Source organism: Caloenas nicobarica, chromosome 1, assembly GCF_036013445.1.
Source record: "Caloenas nicobarica isolate bCalNic1 chromosome 1, bCalNic1.hap1, whole genome shotgun sequence".
Lineage (NCBI taxonomy): Eukaryota > Metazoa > Chordata > Aves > Columbiformes > Columbidae > Caloenas > Caloenas nicobarica.
This window is the reverse complement of record NC_088245.1, coordinates 7958383-7977892: the sequence shown is the minus strand read 5'-3', so window position 1 is coordinate 7977892 and position 19510 is coordinate 7958383. Positions and strand designations below refer to the sequence as shown.

The 19510-nt window shown below is 46.9% G+C and overlaps 1 protein-coding gene across 2 annotated transcripts in view; it reads left to right on the top strand.

Moving 5' to 3' along the window:
- The window catches only part of FRMD4A (FERM domain containing 4A), a 231693-nt gene that overhangs the window by 134556 nt on the left and 77627 nt on the right, over positions 1–19510 (top strand). For both annotated transcript variants that reach the window (XM_065637321.1, XM_065637330.1), the window contains exons 5-6: positions 12910–12994; positions 18148–18204. In XM_065637321.1, coding sequence (XP_065493393.1) covers positions 12910–12994; positions 18148–18204 — 142 coding nt within the window. The remainder of the gene's footprint in view (positions 1–12909; positions 12995–18147; positions 18205–19510) is intronic.

Here is a 19510-nt window from a genome sequence, read left to right as displayed (position 1 = left end):
CAATTGGAGAAGAAATGGATGCCAGCCAGCTGGCTGAAGCTGGGAAGGCCCCAGGTATCTCTTACCCAGCGGTTTCAGTTCTGGCTTGGGAACTAAAGCAAGGGCTGAAGAAAAGGTTGTGAAGAGACCCATCCATAGACAGGGCTGTATTTTGATAATCTCACGGTGCACAACAGCTTGCAGAGCCATCCACATCCTATCCATACCTTTAAACAGAATGTTCCCTGTCCCCTGCTGCCAGGAGGTAGAAAGCAAAGATAACGAATGCTGTACCATAGATAGTTACAAATGTACTAATTTTTAATGGAACGGGTGTCCATGACACCTACTGTATCATTGGAAAAGGTTTGCCTGTGTTTGCAGATATGTTTCTTGCATTATTGCAAGCTGAAAAAGCTTAGGTTGGTGCTGGGGGTCCTAATTGGGGGGATAGTAATACAAGTAACTGGATGTGCCAGATGTTCATTACAGATAAATCTATTTACTGTATCAGGATTTAGTCATCATGTGGGTTTTTCCCTCTAGTCAAAGTAAATGTACAGTTCAACCACACTGGATAACAACTGGAGACATGAAGCTTCAGGCAAGAACACTAACTGGTAGTTTGTGAAGAGGAGAAGCTACAGAGGAACCATTTTCACCTTTTATGTGACCATCAAATTGCTTTTACCTTTAACATGCCTGCAGCAATGCTGATGGGCAGCATGCCTACCAAAGATGCCATAATTTCTAGACTGCTTTGAAAGTACATTTAAAGGGAAGCATGCCTTTTTAAGCAAAGGCTTCTTGGAAGAACCGTGCTGAAAATAGAAGCTTTCACAAGTTCTGCAGTGTGAAATTCTCCTCCCTTGTTTAAATCTCTGCAGCACTGTTGTAGTTTTGTCTTCTGACACAAGTTTCCTTGAGGTTTGACATTGTTGAACATTGATGTCCAGTGTCTTTACTCTCTTCGATAATCAAAGACAAAAAATTTCACAGCACTGTGTCAAAGAAGGATGTTCTTAGGCATTAGTTCAGAAGAAAATGCTTCTGCCCTCGTACACTTGCACAGCAAACTGAAGCCTCTCTGTCTTCAGGTTGTCATCTAGAGCTTCTCTGGAAGCTCTTCACTAGGAATCTAGGAAGCAGTCAGAACTGCTCAGGCAGCTGTGAGCTGCCCCATGGCTATCCTTGTGCAATATTATTTTTATGGGACTCTGCTAATACCCATTTAAATAGCTTTAAAGCCATACATGAAAGCAAGAGGGAGTGCCATGGTTGTTGGTGAAACTTATTCCCTGCCTCAGAGGGTTTACAGTGCAGATCACAGAATCACAGAATCATAGAACGGTTGGGGTTAGAAGGGACCTCTGCAGATCATCCAGTCCAACCCACCTGCTAAAGCAGGTTCACCAGAGCAGATCACACAGGAATGTGTCCAGGTGGGTTTGAATGTCTCCAGAGAAGGAGACTCCACAACCTCTCTGGGCAGCCTGTTCCAGGGCTCTGGCACCTCAAAGTAAAGAAGATTCTCCTCATATTCAGATGGAACCTCCTGTGCTTCAGCATTTGCCTGTCGCCCCTCATCCTATCGTTTGGCACCACTGAAAAGAGTCTGGTCCATCCCTCTTGACACCCACCCCTGAGATATTTATAAATGTTGATGAGATCCTCTCTCAGCTTCTCTCCTCCAGGCTGAACAGACCCAGCTCTCTCAGTCTCTTCTCATAAGAAAGATGCTCCAGACCCCTCATCATCTTTGTAGCTCTCCAGTGGACTCCCTCCAGTAATTCCTTGTCCTTCTCAAAGTGGGGAGGCCAATAAACTGAGGAGCCAGACAAACCAAGCCAGCTGAAGTCTAGGTGAAGCGAAGGATGGGGATGAAGGACAGAGGGATTAATTAGTTGATTTTGCAGAAGTGTTTTGAGACTAGAACAGTGAAGCTGTACCTCACAACGTGAGCTGCATGGCAAAGGGCACGAACGTGAGCAAAGTGTGGAGAACCCAGGAGCAGCAAGGACGTCAGAGGAAAACAGAGCTGGCAGGGGTTCCAGCAAAGGTTGTTATAGTTTTGACAGGGAAGGAAGGTTTTTGCTCTGACTCACCCAGGCAGGGGAAGGAAGGTAAAGTGACTCCTGTTGTGTAAATCTTTGAGGTGAGAATGGACCAAGGCATAGATATGCTGTTCGTTCATGGAAAGTAAAGCTGGCCAGTCTTTCCAGTGAATTCTCACCCCCAAACAATGGCCTTGTGGGATTAGCAATTCTTAGCTAGGGAACCACCAGCATGGGTGTGATCTCTTTACCTTCTAGTTGTTTGTCACGCTGTTAATTTATATGAACAAACTCAGCAAATAACATTCACCTCACTGGTGGATCTTTTCCCACAAATAAATATATGTGTTCTCAGGGTAGCTCCACCAGCTAAACAGTGTCAACTCACTGCAGAAGTCGTCATGCTAAATCAGAACATTTCTCACGTGGAAAGGTTTTTCTTTCAGAAAACAAAAAAAAAACCTCAAATGCACTGTGGGGCAGAGTTTGTATCTATGGCCCAGCAATATTCCCACAAAGGAATGCCTGTGTCCAGCAACGTCTGGCATGTGTTCATACACACTGGCTAGGCTGAAGTCAGCACAGGAACCGTGGGGGCTCAGGACTCTCAATATTGAGGTCGGATGTTTTGAGAGGTTACCACAGTTACTATAGAACAAAGTGGTCTTAAATCAGAGACCAGCACTGAAACGCAGAGTGCAAAGCTCACGCGTGCCATCGCTTTCTTCACCCTGAAGGAACGTAGCTCTGTGTGCACCAGCGGTGGCCCAGGTCTGAGCCTGGTGGGGCAGATGTGTGAGGTGTGTCTCACCACACCAAACTTGAGATGTTTACCTGGCAGATGGTTCTATGTCAGGGCTAATTAGTGCAGCCTCCCTGTGTAACCACTGGCAAGAAACAGGCATTTTTCAGGATCAATTCATCCGACTTATTTTAGATGACTGCTTTGGAATTCAATAAGTTGCAGTCTAAAATACTTACATCTCTTCTCTGACCTGAAACCCCTACTCAGAGGTAGGCATCTACATTGCAGCTACCTCTTTTCACCTGATGAATCCCTTCTGTGTGCGTCAAGGGCAGCCCATAAATTCAAATTATTATTTCACTTCATCTACAAGGTTTTGCTCGACTGCCTGAGCGGAATTGGACCAGATTTCAGCTGCTAATGAGGACTTATGCTATTTTAGGTTTTCAGCTCTCCTTTATATCCAGTGTTTAAACATGTGTTCCATTAGAAAAGGATTAATGTTAACAGTAAGAGAAGTGGGAGACCATTTGGAAACAGCTAACCCTGGAAGGGAGACAGTGCTTGGTAATAGGGGTTGCTCATGGGGCTGGATGGACCTTACAACCTGCTGCTGCCTCCCATATTGGCCAGAAGACATGTACAGGGTGCAGATTCATGCCATCCTGCTTCCAACTTGCCCGGCTCACTCACGTGGCGATCCCAGCACACCATGGCTGTGTGAGCCATTCATTTCCACTCAGCTTTGCATCTCTCCAAGAAATTAGATTAGGGGGTGGTGATGACAGCAGCTCGCTGCAGCAGGAAGAGCGGAACAGAACCACACTAAATTAACCAGAGCAATTTATTTGTCTCACTTGTAATGGGATGTTCCTCCATCCACAGTTTTCCCCACCAGAGAGGTGTATGTGGCACTCCAACGCACTGCTCCAGACAAGGAATGAGGAATCACCAGCTCCCATCTCTCTCCTCCAAGGAGAGGGAAGGAGCAACTTTCTCTCTGCCCCATGGTGCGAGACAGGGGTTTAGAGGAACTAGGGAGAGAGGCCTGAGGAGATTATCAAATACATCATTTTTGCAGCCAGGGGAGAGGGAAAGAAGTGGCAGAGTTTGCTCCCACCCACGGATATGCTTCATCTCACCTGCTAGCACCCAGGAGAAGACGCTGGGGAGAAAACATATATACACAAACTGCTCTGCTCCTCTGGTCTTCCCTTGCAGACCCCTCTGCAGGGGAAGCTGCAAGAAGGGTGGCGCTGAACCCCACTTTGCCATGGAGCTTGATCCTCCCAGGATTGTTCAGGGAACTTCCCTGAGATGTTTCAGCACTTTGGGGTGCTCTGTTCTCATCCTCGTGGCTAGTCGTCTCTTCTCTAAGCTCCTTCCACACGCAGTCTCTGCACCAGCACTGAGCTGGTAACTCCCCACACCAAGCTTGCAGGCGGTTTATATTACATATAAGGGAGACAAAGAGACATCTCCTGCTCATATTATATCTCTACAGATCCATGCACTGCTGGGGTACTGTAAAAACAATAGCAAAAATCAGAATATCAAACCCACATAACCAACCCAGCCCAACTAAGCTTGATTTCAGGGGGGGGTTGTGATTTGCTCTGTCTATGAAGTCCAGCAAAACCATGCCATAACCCACATCTCTTTGTACAGCCTGTGTTTTGCTGGTTGGTGTGCATCAGCTGTGCGTACGCTAAGAGGAAAGATCTCAAAAGCCAGCAGCCCTACAAACCCCCTCCTCCCACCCAGCCACAGCGTATAAATACAGCGACTCAGACCTTGTTTGTGCTGGCAGACAAGGCTCCCTGCAGACAATTTATTGCAGCCTTCTCAGTGTGGCCCCCTGCTCCGTTCACCCGGGGGAAGGTGTAATAAATTGCCTGCGGGGAGGCTTTGCTCCTCAGAGTCTCTTTAGAGATATGAGAAACTTCTGTCCGGTCGGAAGATTTACTCGTGTGAAAACTGACCTTTGCTTGAGGAAGGGAACTAATGGGGCTCCGCTACTTAGCGCGCAGCTCTGAGCTAAGCCATCCATTACACATGCGTCTTAATGGCAGTCTGGCTCTTGAGTCCCATAACATCATTTCTGTTTGCTGCTTAACTGGGAATATATTTGTATAAGTGAGCTGTGTTTAGAGAAGGAGATAAGTTGTTTTTCCTTTCCATTCAGCCACCTGAGGGTGAAGAAAAAGCAGCATTCTAAAAATTTGTTGATTTAAGGCACATTTTGAATGTGTTGATGCTGCAAACATTGTCTTGTCTAATTTTGGGAAGCATTTAGACAGCATGATAGGTACTATGCAGAAATTATGGATGCCGTCAGCGTAGGATTTGTACCTAATTTGGATCAAGCAGCAATAGCGATGTCAGTGCCTACACACAGATGCTCTGACTGGGTCAAAGTCATGCAGACATTGTTTCCATTTTCATCGGAATTTATGAGTTTATACCTTACACCAGTGGGTGTGATTTGCTGTCATCAGTGAAGCAAGAAGAAAAGTCTGTTATCAGGGGTCACATCACCACAGCATTGGACAAAGGAGCAGAGCCAGTGAGTAAGTAAACCCCATACCAGCTTTCACAGCCAAATCCTACCTTTGTGTGCGGCTGCTGGAGGGATTTCTATTCCTAAAATGGTTCAAGATCCTCAGATGAAAGATGGTCCCCCAATCACAGAATCACAGAATGGTTGGGGTTGGAAGGGACCTCTGCAGATCATCCAGTCCAACCCACCTGCTAAAGCAGGTTCACCAGAGCAGATCACACAGGAATGTGTCCAGGCGGGTTTTGAATGTCTCCAGAGAAGACTCCACAACCTCCCTGGGCAGCCCATTCCAGTGCTCTGGCACCCTAATTCTGTGATTCTGTCTCTGAGGATGGGCTATCTACCACTTCTCTGGCCAACCTGTTCCAGTATTTTACCACCCTCATTGTAAAAAATGGGAAAAAGTAAAAAATTTCTTCCCCATCTCTAGCCTGAATCTCCCCTCTTTAGTTTAAAACCATCACCCCTTGTCTTACCCACTAAATGGGAGCGTGCTAAGAAAAAGAGAGAATTTTGCGGCAACCCCAACTCAACTAACAGCACTGGAAGTATTTTTTTCAGGAAAATTACTTGTGAAAAGATAATTTTGCCACCCAGGATGGCATTCAAAGAGTGGTTGCAAGGAGCTACAAATCATCAGCATGCAGGGATTTATATAAATACAAGATTAGGATATTGCTCCTACCCACCAAATACTGAGAGAGTGCCAGCAAGTTACCTCTAATAGCCAAAATATCACTTGTGGTAAGGATCAAAGGGCAGGAAAGAGCTGGGCTGGTGCTCAGGAGAGTGTGGGGAAATGCTCCTGGTGACTGAGGGAGAGGAGGAGAGGAAGGCAGTGTGCTGCTGTGATCTGTCGCTGTTCCCACATCCTACTTGGGACAGATAACCCCATCACTCCAAGCCAAGACGAGCTGCAACAGCGTTTTTGTAAAAAGCTGCACTTCTGTTGCCCTCTAAGCTCCACGGGACATTTCAGAGGTGGAGCAATGTGCAGAATATATTGAGCTGGTGGCTGCTTTTATGGTGTGGTCAGGCCTGGTTCCCCACCCAGTGAGAGGACAGAGGACTCACTGTACTGAGGTCAGTGCCTTTCCAGGTGATGCTTGATGCTGCAACCAAACATCGGGCAGGAATGTGCCTTGATTCTCTCCTCTATGTCGATACTGCAGCACTTTGTGATTTGCAGACTCCCAGGATATATAGCCTGCAAGAGAGGAAGAGAGCTGGTCTCTACATATTCCAAAGCAGATCCCTTAGAATCATAGAATCATAAAATCATTTCAGTTGGAAGAGACCCTCAAGATCATCAAGTTCAACCAGAACCTAACCCTAGCACTAAACCATGTCCCTAAGGACCTCGTCTATACGGCTTTTAAACACCTCCAGGGACGATGACTCAAACACTTCTCTGGGCAAGTACTTAGTACTTTGTACTTGGAGAAGATTAGGCATGGGAATGAGCAAAGATCCCCCAAATGCCTGGTTTTCCAACAGCTAAATGAGCCAACCTCTTGCAAACGCTGAGAGAAATGGATGGGTAGTGGCTAAAGGTGCAAACAGCTTCATAGTACAGTAGAGCTGGCGGGAACGAGCAAGGGAACAGGCTCGGGATTAATGACATCCACAGCTTTTTTTTTAATTATTTGCTGCAATTCCCTGTGTTCCTGGAATCACATTCACCTTCTGTTTTGTGGTTTCCTTGCAACGAGGTAAAAGTCGACACAGGTCTCTCTTGCTGTGTCATGTCCCCCAAATACCAACCCCTGGCATTGGGCAAGGGGGGCCTGCGTGTGGCACAAGAAGAGGGGACATGGAGTCAGAATCAAAATGAATGCAGAAGGGGGGTAAATGGAATCTTTTAAGCGCCTCTGATTTTCATTCCTGGCTAATTACTTAACAGGCCAACTATTTAGCGTGACCATTGTTGGCTTTAAGTGTCGCCACATAAAAGCGCACACCCATGACCATTAGCAAACAGGGCTGGAACCTGAAAGGAGCACTGCAGCCTGAGCTGTTCAGAATACACATTTAGCACAAGACACTGGACATAATGACATCTGCATTTAAACCCATTATACCGATGCATGTGATATTTCTTTTCCTGGTTAGCAAATGGCCTCATATTTTTCAAATTTTCCTCTGAGGTTTTAAATGGCATGGTGAGGGATAATGAGCCAGACGCCAGGATGGATGAGGCAGAAAAGGGGTCTCCTCCTTTATCCGTTGCTTTGTAATAATGAAATACAAGGCAGTGCATTGAGAGAGCCACCGAGCTCTGCTGACATCTCCATCCTGTGTCCCAACCAGCGTGGAGTCAGCCAGCTGGGAAGGACATGGGACACTTCTCTGCCCACCTCAGTCCTTTCTCTCAGGTCTGAGCACGTTTCCCAACCAGGGCAGGGGGAAGCACAGGGAAAGGTGACCGCACATCAAAACCAAAATCCTTTTGCTTCATTCTGACCTCTCCCCTGGAATCTGGTTTTACACTTTATTTTCCTTTTTAATGGGAAAAATAACATTTTCACCAGTGGAGAGAAGAGTCATTTGGGTTTGTTATTGTGAGATTTTTCCCAGAGCCACATGTACTGGTATGTCCCTCGCCCAGCTATGTCCTGTGCCCCTCTGGCCACCCCACTGCCTACATCCTAGGACAGCAGCACATCTGAGGAGTGAGGCTTAACAGGACAGTAACAAGAGAGCACTTTGCTGTGTCCTTGCCTGGTCTGAGCTCTCCAGATGGCAGAGGGACCCTTTGTCCTAGTCAGGGCTCCAGTTTCAATGACAGTTTTTTCTGGTAGGGATACTACTCAAAAAGATGCTCTTCCTCAACGAAACTAAGTGTTGAAACCTTTTTGAGGTCTTCTAAAGTACTTTCAATGTTATCTTTGAATTTTCTTGGGAGAAAACACCATAGCACCAGAATGGGAGCGTCAGAGTGGGTTTTTTTGTTGAAAAAATGGGTTTGTTGTTGGATAAAAGCCTTTTGGATCAGCTGGTTCCCACCAGAGTCAAACGTCCCAAGAACCAGGATGATATCACTGCGCCCAGACAGATCATACAATCGTAGAATCATTTTGGTTGGAAAAGACCCTCAAGATCATCAAGTTCAGCCATAACCTAACTCTGGCACTAAACCATGTCCCTAAGAACTTCATCTACGTGCCTTTTAAGCATCTCCAGGGATGGTGACTCAACCACTTCCCTGGGCAGCCTCTTCCAATGCCTGACAGCCCTTCCCAGGAACAAATTTTTCCTAATATACGATCTAAACCTCCTCTGGTGCAACTTGAGGCCATTTCGTCTCATCCTATCACTTGCTATTTGGGAGAAGAGACCAACACCCTCCATGCTACAATCTCCTTTCAGGCAGTTGTAGAGAGTGAGAAGGTCTCCCCTCAGTCTCCTTTTCTCCAGGCTGAACAATCCCAGGTCTCTCAGCTGCTCCTCATCACACTTGTGCTCCAGACCCTTCACCAGCTCTGTTAGATAAAAAATCCATTTGCTGTCGTCATGCTTTGAAATATCATTGTGTTGAGGACCACGGTGAAATATGTTCACCATTTGGCAGATTCTACTTGGAAATAAACGCACAAGCTTGTGATCTCAGACGCTGGGCCAGTACATTTACAGAGTCAGGAGAGCTTGGTCCCTGTTAGGTGATAGATGGCCAATATATTTATATATATATATATAGTTTCTTTTGGTGTGTGGCAATGGGGAGCACTGCTCTTTTCAGCTCTCACTGGCCACACAAGCCCACCAACAGCTCAGGTGCTTTTAGAGGCCATTTTTTCTTAAATAGTCTTGAGCCCTCCTATCCTCACTGCAAGGATGAAGCACTAGTGACCAAGCATCTTCCCAACACTGCTAAATATTCCTATCTGCACATACCCCACTGGGTTCACATACAAGGCCAGCAGCAGCAGCCAGGGAATCTCCACCTTCTGAAGAACCAGTAATCAAACTGGTGAGTCCAATGCTCAGCGAGGCTTTTCTCCCTCCTACAAGTTGGAGGTGGGCATGTGTGTAATGAAAAGGAGAAATTACTTTAGTGCCAGTTTCTCATCACCCAAGGATCAGGAGTTTCCACAGGTGCTTCTCACAGCCATCACTGTATAAACGTCTGTGCTTGGCTGGTTACGATGGGAACTGCCATTCATCACGATGTGAGGGGCCTTATGCTGTCTCAGAGCAAGTTGTCAGTTATCCAACGCTTAATATAGAACAATCTGATCAGTACGAAGCATGTCCTCACAGCTAAAAAGCCTTAAACGTTTCAGAAGCAGCAGCTTCTGAGGTCTTCCAAGCAATCTTCTGCAGTATTCATTATTATCTTTATGCCGCCGAGAGGGAGCAGTCAAGATAGGCACTTTGTGTTCATTACGCAGCGTAATATTCACTGGTCTATTTAATTAATGCTTAGAAAATGTACTTGATGAATCATAAGCTACTGGGGGTGGGGAGGGATGGGGAAGGCAGAAATAGATTAGCATTGGCTGATCTTTTAAACTTTTTCAAAAATTATTTCTCTGGTTTTTACACTTTAAAAGTTCTGTGGGGTTGCTCCCCCTTCTTGCAGGCACCTGACTTCTCACAGCAGTGGTGTCTGGCTATCAAGGAACCCCTCGTAGGAGCTGCTTGAGGCAAAGCTGTTTGTTGGCTGTATTGCAAGAGCCATCGGTAGCAGAGCCGAGGTGTCAGACACACAGTGCTGCCTGTTTCTCTGTCCAGCCCATCCATTATTTCATGGATATGTCAGCTTCACAGCACATGGAGGAACGCTGCTCTCAGGGGAGACCTCAACAGAAATCTGAGAGTTGCCCCTTAAAACTGAGGATTTTGAATCACGCCGTAAGAAAGGGCTTATAATCTTAACAGGCAAAGCAGACAAAGCGGGTCTGAGGAGGGAGGGGTACTTTCTAAACACAGCACAGTAGCCCCAAGCAGCTAAATGTTTTCCTGAAGGTCGTGAAGGAAACCTGTGTCCGAGGCAGGAATTTAACCCAGATTATTTTGCTCGGTTCACTGCCTTAGCAGCTGGATGCTTCTTGCTGCCTCCTTAGTCACTGGCATTGGTCATTGTAAAGTGTCATTTCCTTCACCGTATTTGGAAAAGGTGGCAACGGGAGGAGATCTGGCAGAGATTCACCATCGGTGCAAAAAATGTGTCTTTCCCTCCTCTTTCTGTCGTTGCAGCTCTGGCTGTGAATTCAGGGGACTCTGCTCCAGTTGGGGTTTTCTGAGCCTGCCACACAGCAAATCCCATCAGGGTTCTCTCTGCAAATAGTTTTCTTTTAAGTAGCACCGATTTCCCGGTGCACGTGCTTTACATTTGTCTGGGTCCCTGTGTGAGAGCCAGTAGCTCCCCAGTACACTCTCCACTCTGGAGATCATGAGAATTGAGTTTTCTTTGTGCAGAAGAAGTCTCTTGTGCAGGCTCTGTGCTCAGAAAGACTCAATTTTGTATAGAAAATGATCTGTGTACCTATGTGGGAAGGCTTGGGAAAATATCCTTGCAGACTTAAGAAATGCAATATTGCCCTCTAGTGATGACGAGGGTGGTCTTGTTCGAACACTGATGAAACAAAAAAATTTTAAAAAGGCATTTTGTCTAATCTTCGCTGAGATTCAAAAATGGAATAAATGTTCCTGCACTCTTCTGACCCTGGAAATAAAGATCCCACCGCCACAACTCGGAGAGTGCTGGTAGTGGTGATAAGCAGAGGAGGTTGTTCAAGAATGTGTAAAATTGTAATTTTTATCCATGAATTTAGCAGATGGAAAGCCAGCTGCACTCAGAGAGCATATCTGTAAGAAGGTTCCTTTTTTAATGCAGCACCTTTTTTTGCATCTCTGAAGCCAAGTATATTTTTATTTGCCAAAAAAAAGAGAGAGAGAGAGAGGCAATTTCAAGAACAGGAGGTGAAACCTAGTGGAAGCCAGAGGAAAAAAAAAAAAGTTTAGGTTTTGTGTTTCGTGATCCCTACATTCAAAATATTTTTTAATTTGGATTTTATTTTTATTTCTTATTTCAACTCTTCTGAAACAGTAGAAGGAGGGATAATAGCAGGAGAACTACAGCAGAAGAACAAGGAGAGCTCAAAATGTTCCTCTCACTCTAGTAAGAAAGTAGTTGGTTGCATCTGTCAAGAAATAAACTGCTTTGAAGGGTCTTCAGAAGACACTTAGGAGCACTGCAAAGCTTTGACCTTAACCCCTAAGAAAGTCACATTTAAGACCCTCAATTCTGCAAATAGCTCAACATGGACAATCTCTCCAATGCTTGTGTAAAGCCCCAGGGGTGTCAGCAGGGTCAGGGAATAAGGTTTTCTGTAACTGGGCTCCGCATCTCAACCCAGATTTCTACGGTATCTCATTTTTTTTTAAGTTCCTGATGCAGACAGCATCTCCCTGGCGCTTTCCCTATTCTAATTGCCTCTGACAAGGCACGATAGTACTGGAATTTATGTAAGGAACATTGCTGCCACTGTACTGCAGCTTAAAGATCACTATAAAACAGCAGAGGCAGACAGATGTAATTTTTTTTTTCCTTACTTAAAACACAAAGTAAATGCAAAATTCACCTTAATCATTCATTGAACCTATGCAGGAACACAGTGAACCTATGAGGAACACGCAACATACTTATATATAATGATCAGTCATTAACTTTGACAGTATCCTGAGCTTTTTTCCTCAAAAGGTCACAATGCAGAATTAAGGGCTGGACTCGATTCAAGCCAGTGGCAACACTCTCATGGAGTTCACTGCCAAAGGATCAAACCTTCAAAGCTCAGAATAGGGAATTGATTCATACATATCATAGGCTGTCAACATAATTGCAAATATCTGGGGTAATCAGCCAATGCAAGAGAGAGGGGTTTTCTGACACTGAGGGTTTGGGCTGGTCAGCTTTCTACTGAGTTCTGAGAAGTCATCTCAGCTCAAAAAAAACCCCCCTAGATTACTGGCATTCCCAGTCATTCCCAGCATCACTACTGATGGTGCTGGTAAATTCTGCAAGATCCTTATAAATTGCTGGCTGCTTACTCTGCAACCATAGCTTCTATGTGCTAGCTGCCTAAATACATAAAGAATCCTTTATAAAATTTGCCTTATGCAGAGCTGAAGTGGACAGGGAAGTAACCCAGAAGTGGATTTCTGTCGGTGAACATTTTACAAGAAGCAGGTCAACAGCACAGAAATGGGCAGGTTAGGTAAAGGAGTGAAGAAAAAATGCCAAAATGTGACGGAGAATGAAGGGGAGTTTGCAAGCAAACAGAATAAAGGATTATCTGAAGTTTAAAAATGAAACAAAGGATTTTTTAGAAGCAAAATAATCCACTTGATGATCCGGTTCCTTTGATATGGCTGTGGTGGAGGTGACTCATCACGTCCTGGAGCATGCACAAGTCTCTTTTATTACCCCAGCCTGTCATAAGCAAAGAAACTTCATTTTTAGTGTAGTCATCATGACTCAGTTGACCACACTTGTCACGTAATGAGTGCACTTTCACGTTTTGCCCTGGTTCCCCCTTGTATCTCACCTCTCTTGCTTTCCCTTTCAGGTTCTACATCGAAAGCATCTCCTATCTAAAGGACAACGCCACCATTGAGCTCTTTTTCTTGAACGCCAAGTCCTGCATCTACAAGGTGAGGACTCGGGGAGCTCTGGGTGGCACTGGGGTGGGCTGAGACAGCTGGGTCTGCACCTCCTGACCCAAAATTTACATTGGTCACACCCCAACTTTGAGATATGACCTCCTCCTCTCACACCCTCCTTCACTCCTCTGTCTCTAACCACCCTGGCCAGCTTCCTCAGACAGAGGTTCTGAGGTAAAACACCCCTGGAAGTAACTCTTGTGCTTGGTAGGAGGGAATCCGCAGCTGCTAAAATGATAAACTGCCCTGTATTTAGAAGGAAATGTCTGGTTTTGTGTTAAAAAACCGCCGGTGGAGAAGCCGTTGGGGCGCGCTCTGGGCTGAGCGGGTGTCGTTAGCGCTTCCCGCCCGCAGAGGGCGGCGGTGGCCGCGCGGGCTGCGGCGCGGGCGCCATCTTGTGGGCGAGGCGGGGGTGGGGAGGTGAATCTGTGAGAGAAAGTGAGTGTGTCTGTGAGACTGTACGTGTGTCTGTGAGACTGTACGTGTGTCTGTGAGATTGTGCGTGTGTCTGTGAAATTGCGCGTGCGTGAGTGTGCAAGGAAAGTGCGTGTGAGTGTGCAAGGAAAGTGTGAGTGCATGAGGCTGTGTGAGTGCCAGAGTGGGGGTTGGCATGAGGGGCTGAGTGTGGAGTGTGTGACTGTGAGAATTTGTGCTAAGTACGTTAAGGGTACATACGACTACGTGTTTGTGACAGTGCAACTGAGAGTCTGTGGGCCAGGGGGAGGGCAGACAAGGTTGTCTGTTCCTGTGTACTGACGACCACCTTGTACAGGAACAAGCCACGCACGAAGAAATGTTTTTGTGCCAGAAATAGCCCTGCCTGGTAGGCTATTGAGAACACCAGCCTGCTGCCCCTTGCAAGGTGCTCTGTGTGCCAGAGATAAGGGCGTCCTGGCACAGGCTCCATTCCCCGCCTGAGCGCCCAGGGCAGAGCTGTGAAGCTGATCCCTCTGATGCCACAAGCCGACCGAACCGGTGAAAGGATCATAGAATGTCCTGAGTTGGAAGGGACACACAAGGATCATCGAGTCCAACTCCTGTCCCTGCACAAGACACAGTTCACACCGTGTGTCTGAGGGTGTTGTCCAGTCTCTTCTTGAACACTCTCAGGCTTGGGGCTGTGACACCTCCCTGGGGAGCCTGTTCCAGTGTCCAGCACCCTCTGGGGGAAGAACCTTTTCCTCATGTCCAACCTGAACCTCCCCTGGCACATCTTCCTGCCATTCCCTTGGGCTCTGTCACTGGTCACCAAAGAGAAGAGATCAGCACCTGCCCTTCCTCCTCCCCTTGTGAGGAAGCTGGAGCTGCCATGACATCTCCCCTCAGTCTCCTCCAGGCTGAACAAACCGAGTGACTTTAGCCACTCCTCATATGGCTTCTTCAAACCCTTCACCAACTTTGTAGCCCTCTTCTGGACACTCTCCAGTAGCTTTATATCTTTTTTATGCTATGGCGCCCAGAACTGCACACAGTGCTCCAGGTGAGGCTGCTCCAGCGCAGAGCAGAGCGGGACAATCACCTCCCTCACCCGGCTGGCAATGCTGTACTGGATGCACCCAGGACACGGTTGCCCTCTTGGCTGCCAGGCACACTGTTGGCTTCAACTTGCTGTCGACCAGAACCCCCAGAAAGGGCAGGATCCAGAAAATGATCCAGGACCTGAGGAGCCTGCATGTGGACTCAGCCAGGGATGGGCAGCTCCATGTGTGGGACTGGGAGAGGTTTTTCAACAGCTGGGATTCCCTGGGAGGATCCCTCCTACCCCCGCTGTGCTGGCAAAGGCCATTCCCAATGACTCACCTCCAGTTGTAGCAAAAGACAGCTGCAGACAGGGAGTGATGGTATAATAAATACCGCCATCCCACAGCCTGCGGCAGGTTTGTGACCTGCTAAACCAACTACTTTACGCCGAACATGGAGCCTTGCTTCCTGACATCTGCATGTCCTAAAATGTAGGGACTAACTTTGCATCTCCTAAAATGCAGGGTAGAAGCCAGAAAAAAATGTCTTTTTTCCAGTGCCCAGGGAAGAGGCAGGGCTGCTGAGCTGGGCAAGAGCTTTGCTCTCTGGCAAGGCTGCGGTTAGATGTGCTTAGTCAGCCCTCTCCAGCAACAAGCTCAGTGAGCATCACAGTTTGGTTCCTGGGGAAAAGTTCCATTTTGGAGTATTGCCAGGAAAAGCTTACGCTGTTGTTCTTTTTTTGGAGAAAGCTTAATAAGAAGAGGGGGAAAAAAAAAAAAAAAAGTGCCTACAGATCTAGGTTGGTCTATTTTAGTCTGACCTCTCCTGAAACCATTACTTTGCACATTCGAGCTGACTGTCATCTTTATCCAAAAATAGCCCTGCTGGGTTCCAGTCTCCCATGCAGGTCCTTCCCCATTTGACTTCCAGTCACAGTAAGCCACGCTGTGCTATTAGAAAAGGTGGTGGATTTGAAAGTTGGGTGCAAAGTCTCTGCTAAGATGCAGGGCGAGCACCCAGCCAGTGTGCCCGGAGGATTCCCCTGGGTGTGGAAAGGGGGATTCAGTGTCTAAGCAGTGCCAGGGCTTGTCGTCCCTGCAGCTAGCAGGGGGTGTTGCAAGCTCTCAAACCTTGAAATCCTCCAAAAATTTATTGGTTGGACTTCCCATGGATGTCTTCAACCCAGGCTCCCTGGGGTAGGTGCCAAACTCTTCTCTTTAGTGACCTATGGCAGAACCCAAGGGAATGGTAGGAAAGCGTGCCAGGGGAGGTTTAGGTTGGACATGAGGAAAAGGTTCTTCCCCTAGAGGGTGCTGGAGCACTGGAACAGGCTCCCCAGGGAGGTTTCATGGCCCCAAGCCTGACAGTGTTCAAGAAGAGACTGGACAACACCCTCAGACACATGGTGTGAACTGCAGGATTGTCCTGTGCAGGGACAGGAGTTGGACTTGATGATCCTTATGGGTCCCTTCCAACTCAGGACATTCTATGAAAGGCTCCCCTGCAGCCTGGAAAGACCATACTGTGTATGGTATAAGTGTAGTTCATAATGCTATGGTAGCACCTCAGACCTTCCCCAGCTGATTATCCAGACACACACCCTCTGGTGTCCCAATGCAGAGGGCTGCTCAAGTTGGGAAAGATGGAAACTGAGGCCTGATTACTTTGGTTGCCAGCTGAGCCTGCACTCCTCTGGCTGTGCCCTCCGCTCCTCCTTGCTCACTGTGTTGTATAATGAGACATTCATGGACCCACACACTCCAGCCCTCGCATAGGAGCAGCAAACAGCTGTTGCCCAGAAAGGCCAAGCCACCAAACGAGACAGGGTATCAGGCACCATCCCTCAATCAGTCAGGCTGTTTAATTACTAGCACGTTCTGGCACGGGTGTTGGCCCTGTCCCAGGCACTGCTTGGGCACTGTTCAGGGATGAGCACCTGTTCCCAAGAGGCTGAGGTAACCCCGTCTGGGACCGGGGGCGGGAGGAACAGCGTTTAATCATGAGCTTTACTGTTCCACGCACCCTTAGGGCCAGACAAGGGGCTCTGGCCACTTTACCTGCTAGTGTTGACTTGTCATAACATCGACATCTGGTCGCAGAGGCTGGTTTGTCCGTGCGGTGCCTGGTGCTTCAAGGAGAGAGGGAGACCTGGTTCTACTCCACATCGCCCCTGCCATGGGATACGCCTGACTGCTCCAGCCCAGCCCTGCCTGCAGCTGAATCCACATCTCGCAGCAGCCGCTTCCCTTGGCACATGCACATCGTTAGTGCAGGTGCCTGCGTTAATCAGGCAGTTCAGCTGAACTGGGGAAGGTGTGTTTATTGCCCGTAGCAGAGCTGGTCTTCACTCCCCGAGGAGTTGTTATGAAGTGGGTGAAGGAAGCGCTTATTTTAAAAAGCTGGCACGGGTGAAAGCCAAGGACACCTGGATCTTATCCTCTGTTTTGTTGCCTTTGTTTTTGATTTTGCCAGAGACAAGCCAACGCAGCAATTGTGGCTTGTAAATGAGGTGTGGCCATGACTTGGCTGGAGCATGGATCACAGCAGCCATCTATATTTAGATCCCTCATTTCTTGCCAGATGAAATAAAATATTAAAAACAGCAGCTTAAGTAAATACAACAGAAAAGCCACCACAGGAGTCATCTGAGCAGTGACCCAGTGTATGTGGCCACGTACACAGGGGACAACATAGGAGATCCAGTTGCAGAATTGAGGCCTAAACCGTATCAAACATAAAATCCGTTCTCTTCCCAAAAGCTGACACTGACAGGGGCCGGAGACTTGGGGACAGCACACTTGGCCACCAGATTAATGCTCCTGCCTCCCATCCCAGGCACCTGTGATTCCAGGTCTGCATCCTGCACGTTCAGATGGAGCAGTGCCTGGACCTTTTGGGCCTGTGACCACCATCTCAGGCACAGCAGAAAGACCCTGAGAGGATCTGATGGGACCATCCGTGTCCTTCATGTGACCATGATGTCCAAGCAAAATGCTCACAATTTCACCTGACCCTCCAAGATTGCATTCATCGAGGGCTGGATCCTATAGAACGGAGCAGTGAAGATCTTCCAAAAGATTTGATGTCACAGCTCATCCTCAAAGCACCCCCAGCCTCAGTGCTCATGGGGATGAAGGAGCCAAAAACAGAGGTCCCATCCTGTAAGAGGGAATATGGCTCTTTTTCCTGTGAGTTTACCCTGGGCAAGGGCCAGAGGAGTTCTGCAGGGGGGTTGACACAACCTCAGTGAAGACAAATTGTCTCATTTCCTTGCTTCTGTGAGCCAAGGACAAGGCTTTGTTCCCTTGAAGCGCAGGTGACATTTTGGGGGAGAAAAAGTTTATTTCCCAGACTAAGTCACACAAGAAAATAAAAATCACCCTGATCCTTCCCCTTCCACCTGTCTTCTCCTTCCTCCTCCCCAGAAATCCCTTCATACCACATCCAGTTACGCTTCACTTACCAAGCCATTATGCTGAATATTTGGCTTTCTCCACATCTGAATGGGCAGGTTCTCCTTCACTTTGGTCTGCAGGAACACAGGGAATGCTTTGAAGCCTCGCCAGGGTAAAAAAATGGCACCACACGCTTCACCGTGCACCAGGCAGGAGGAAATGCATGTCCTTCTTACAGGAGATCTGACTCAAGTCTCTTTTTCTTTCTTGTTTTCTTCACCTTTCTAGGAACTCATTGAGGTTGACAGTGAAGTGGTGTTTGAACTGGCTGCGTACATCTTGCAGGTAAGCATCTGCCCTCTGACACTCTGTACTTCCTCATGTTGCATTATATCTTTTGATTTGCCCAGTCCGGAATGGCTGCATGGAAGAGCAGGGGTTCCCCAACTGCAGGAAAAACATGTCTTTACACAGTTTTCATATTTATACAAATGCAAAATAGATACAGAAGGCTCTCAAACCAGATCTCTCCATGCATGGAGCAGATTCCACTGTCCAATGTTTTACACACATAAATGCGTATTACATTTGCACTGATGCAGATATTCAAGACACTGGGCTATGATGTAAAGCTAGAGAAAATCTAAGTGATAAATGCAATTTCCTAGGTGAAATCCATATGCAATGCGTTCTTCTCCAGTGGCTTGACTTGCATTTGCTTTCCCGGTGGAGCTTGGCCCTCTGATGATCTCCATAAGCTTCTATATATGCAACTGTCCGTATTCTCCAACCTGGGGAGAAGGGCTAAAAACTTCCCAAAAAGCTTATTCAGAAAAAAATAAAAAAAACATTGTATTTTAAAGTCCCGCTCTACAGGAACAGGGAAGGGGTCAGAGAGCAAATTACTGATAGTGTTTGGTTAATCTGTGTTTCCAAAAGAGGAATATTTTCAGGGTAGCAGAGGTGTTTTTCGTGAAAGATCTCTTTTTTAGGAACATGACTGTGAGAGCAGATCAGAGATCATTGTCAGATGATCCTTGTTGCCCTTTTGTACAGTGTAGTTTTAATTTTTTTTCCCATCAGCCATGAAACTATGGAGAAGCCATGTGAGCAGACAAGCCATCTCATTAGACTGCACTAATAAATAACAATGCATTGCACTTCTATAGCACTTCCCATGTTAAAGAAGCAATTAATGCGTAGGGATTTGAATCTTCATTAAAATCGTTTTATGTAACAAAAATGGAGCGAGAGAGCCAGGATGGGGGACTCAATTAAAAGCACATTATAGAAATTGCATATTGGCTGTTGGGGGAATACACATCAAACAACAGGCTCACTGTGAGGAGCAGCAATAGGGTTATGAATCTACTGTCTGCTCATCCTAATGAATAACTAGAGTGCCTAGTAATTGTGCAGCCAGATCCAGATCTGCCACTGTAACCTTTGTTGCTGTGATTGTTCCTCATCACAAACATAGGATGTTACCTGTATTTCTGTAGTAGTTTGATGTGTAACATAATGAAAACAGTCAGAACAAGCTACACCTCTGCTGTCTGCAACCAGAAATTACTACAACCCATGTTTGTGGCAGGATCCAAGCAAAACAAGAGGAATCATACAGCAATTTGTTCTACTTCTCACTGCAGCA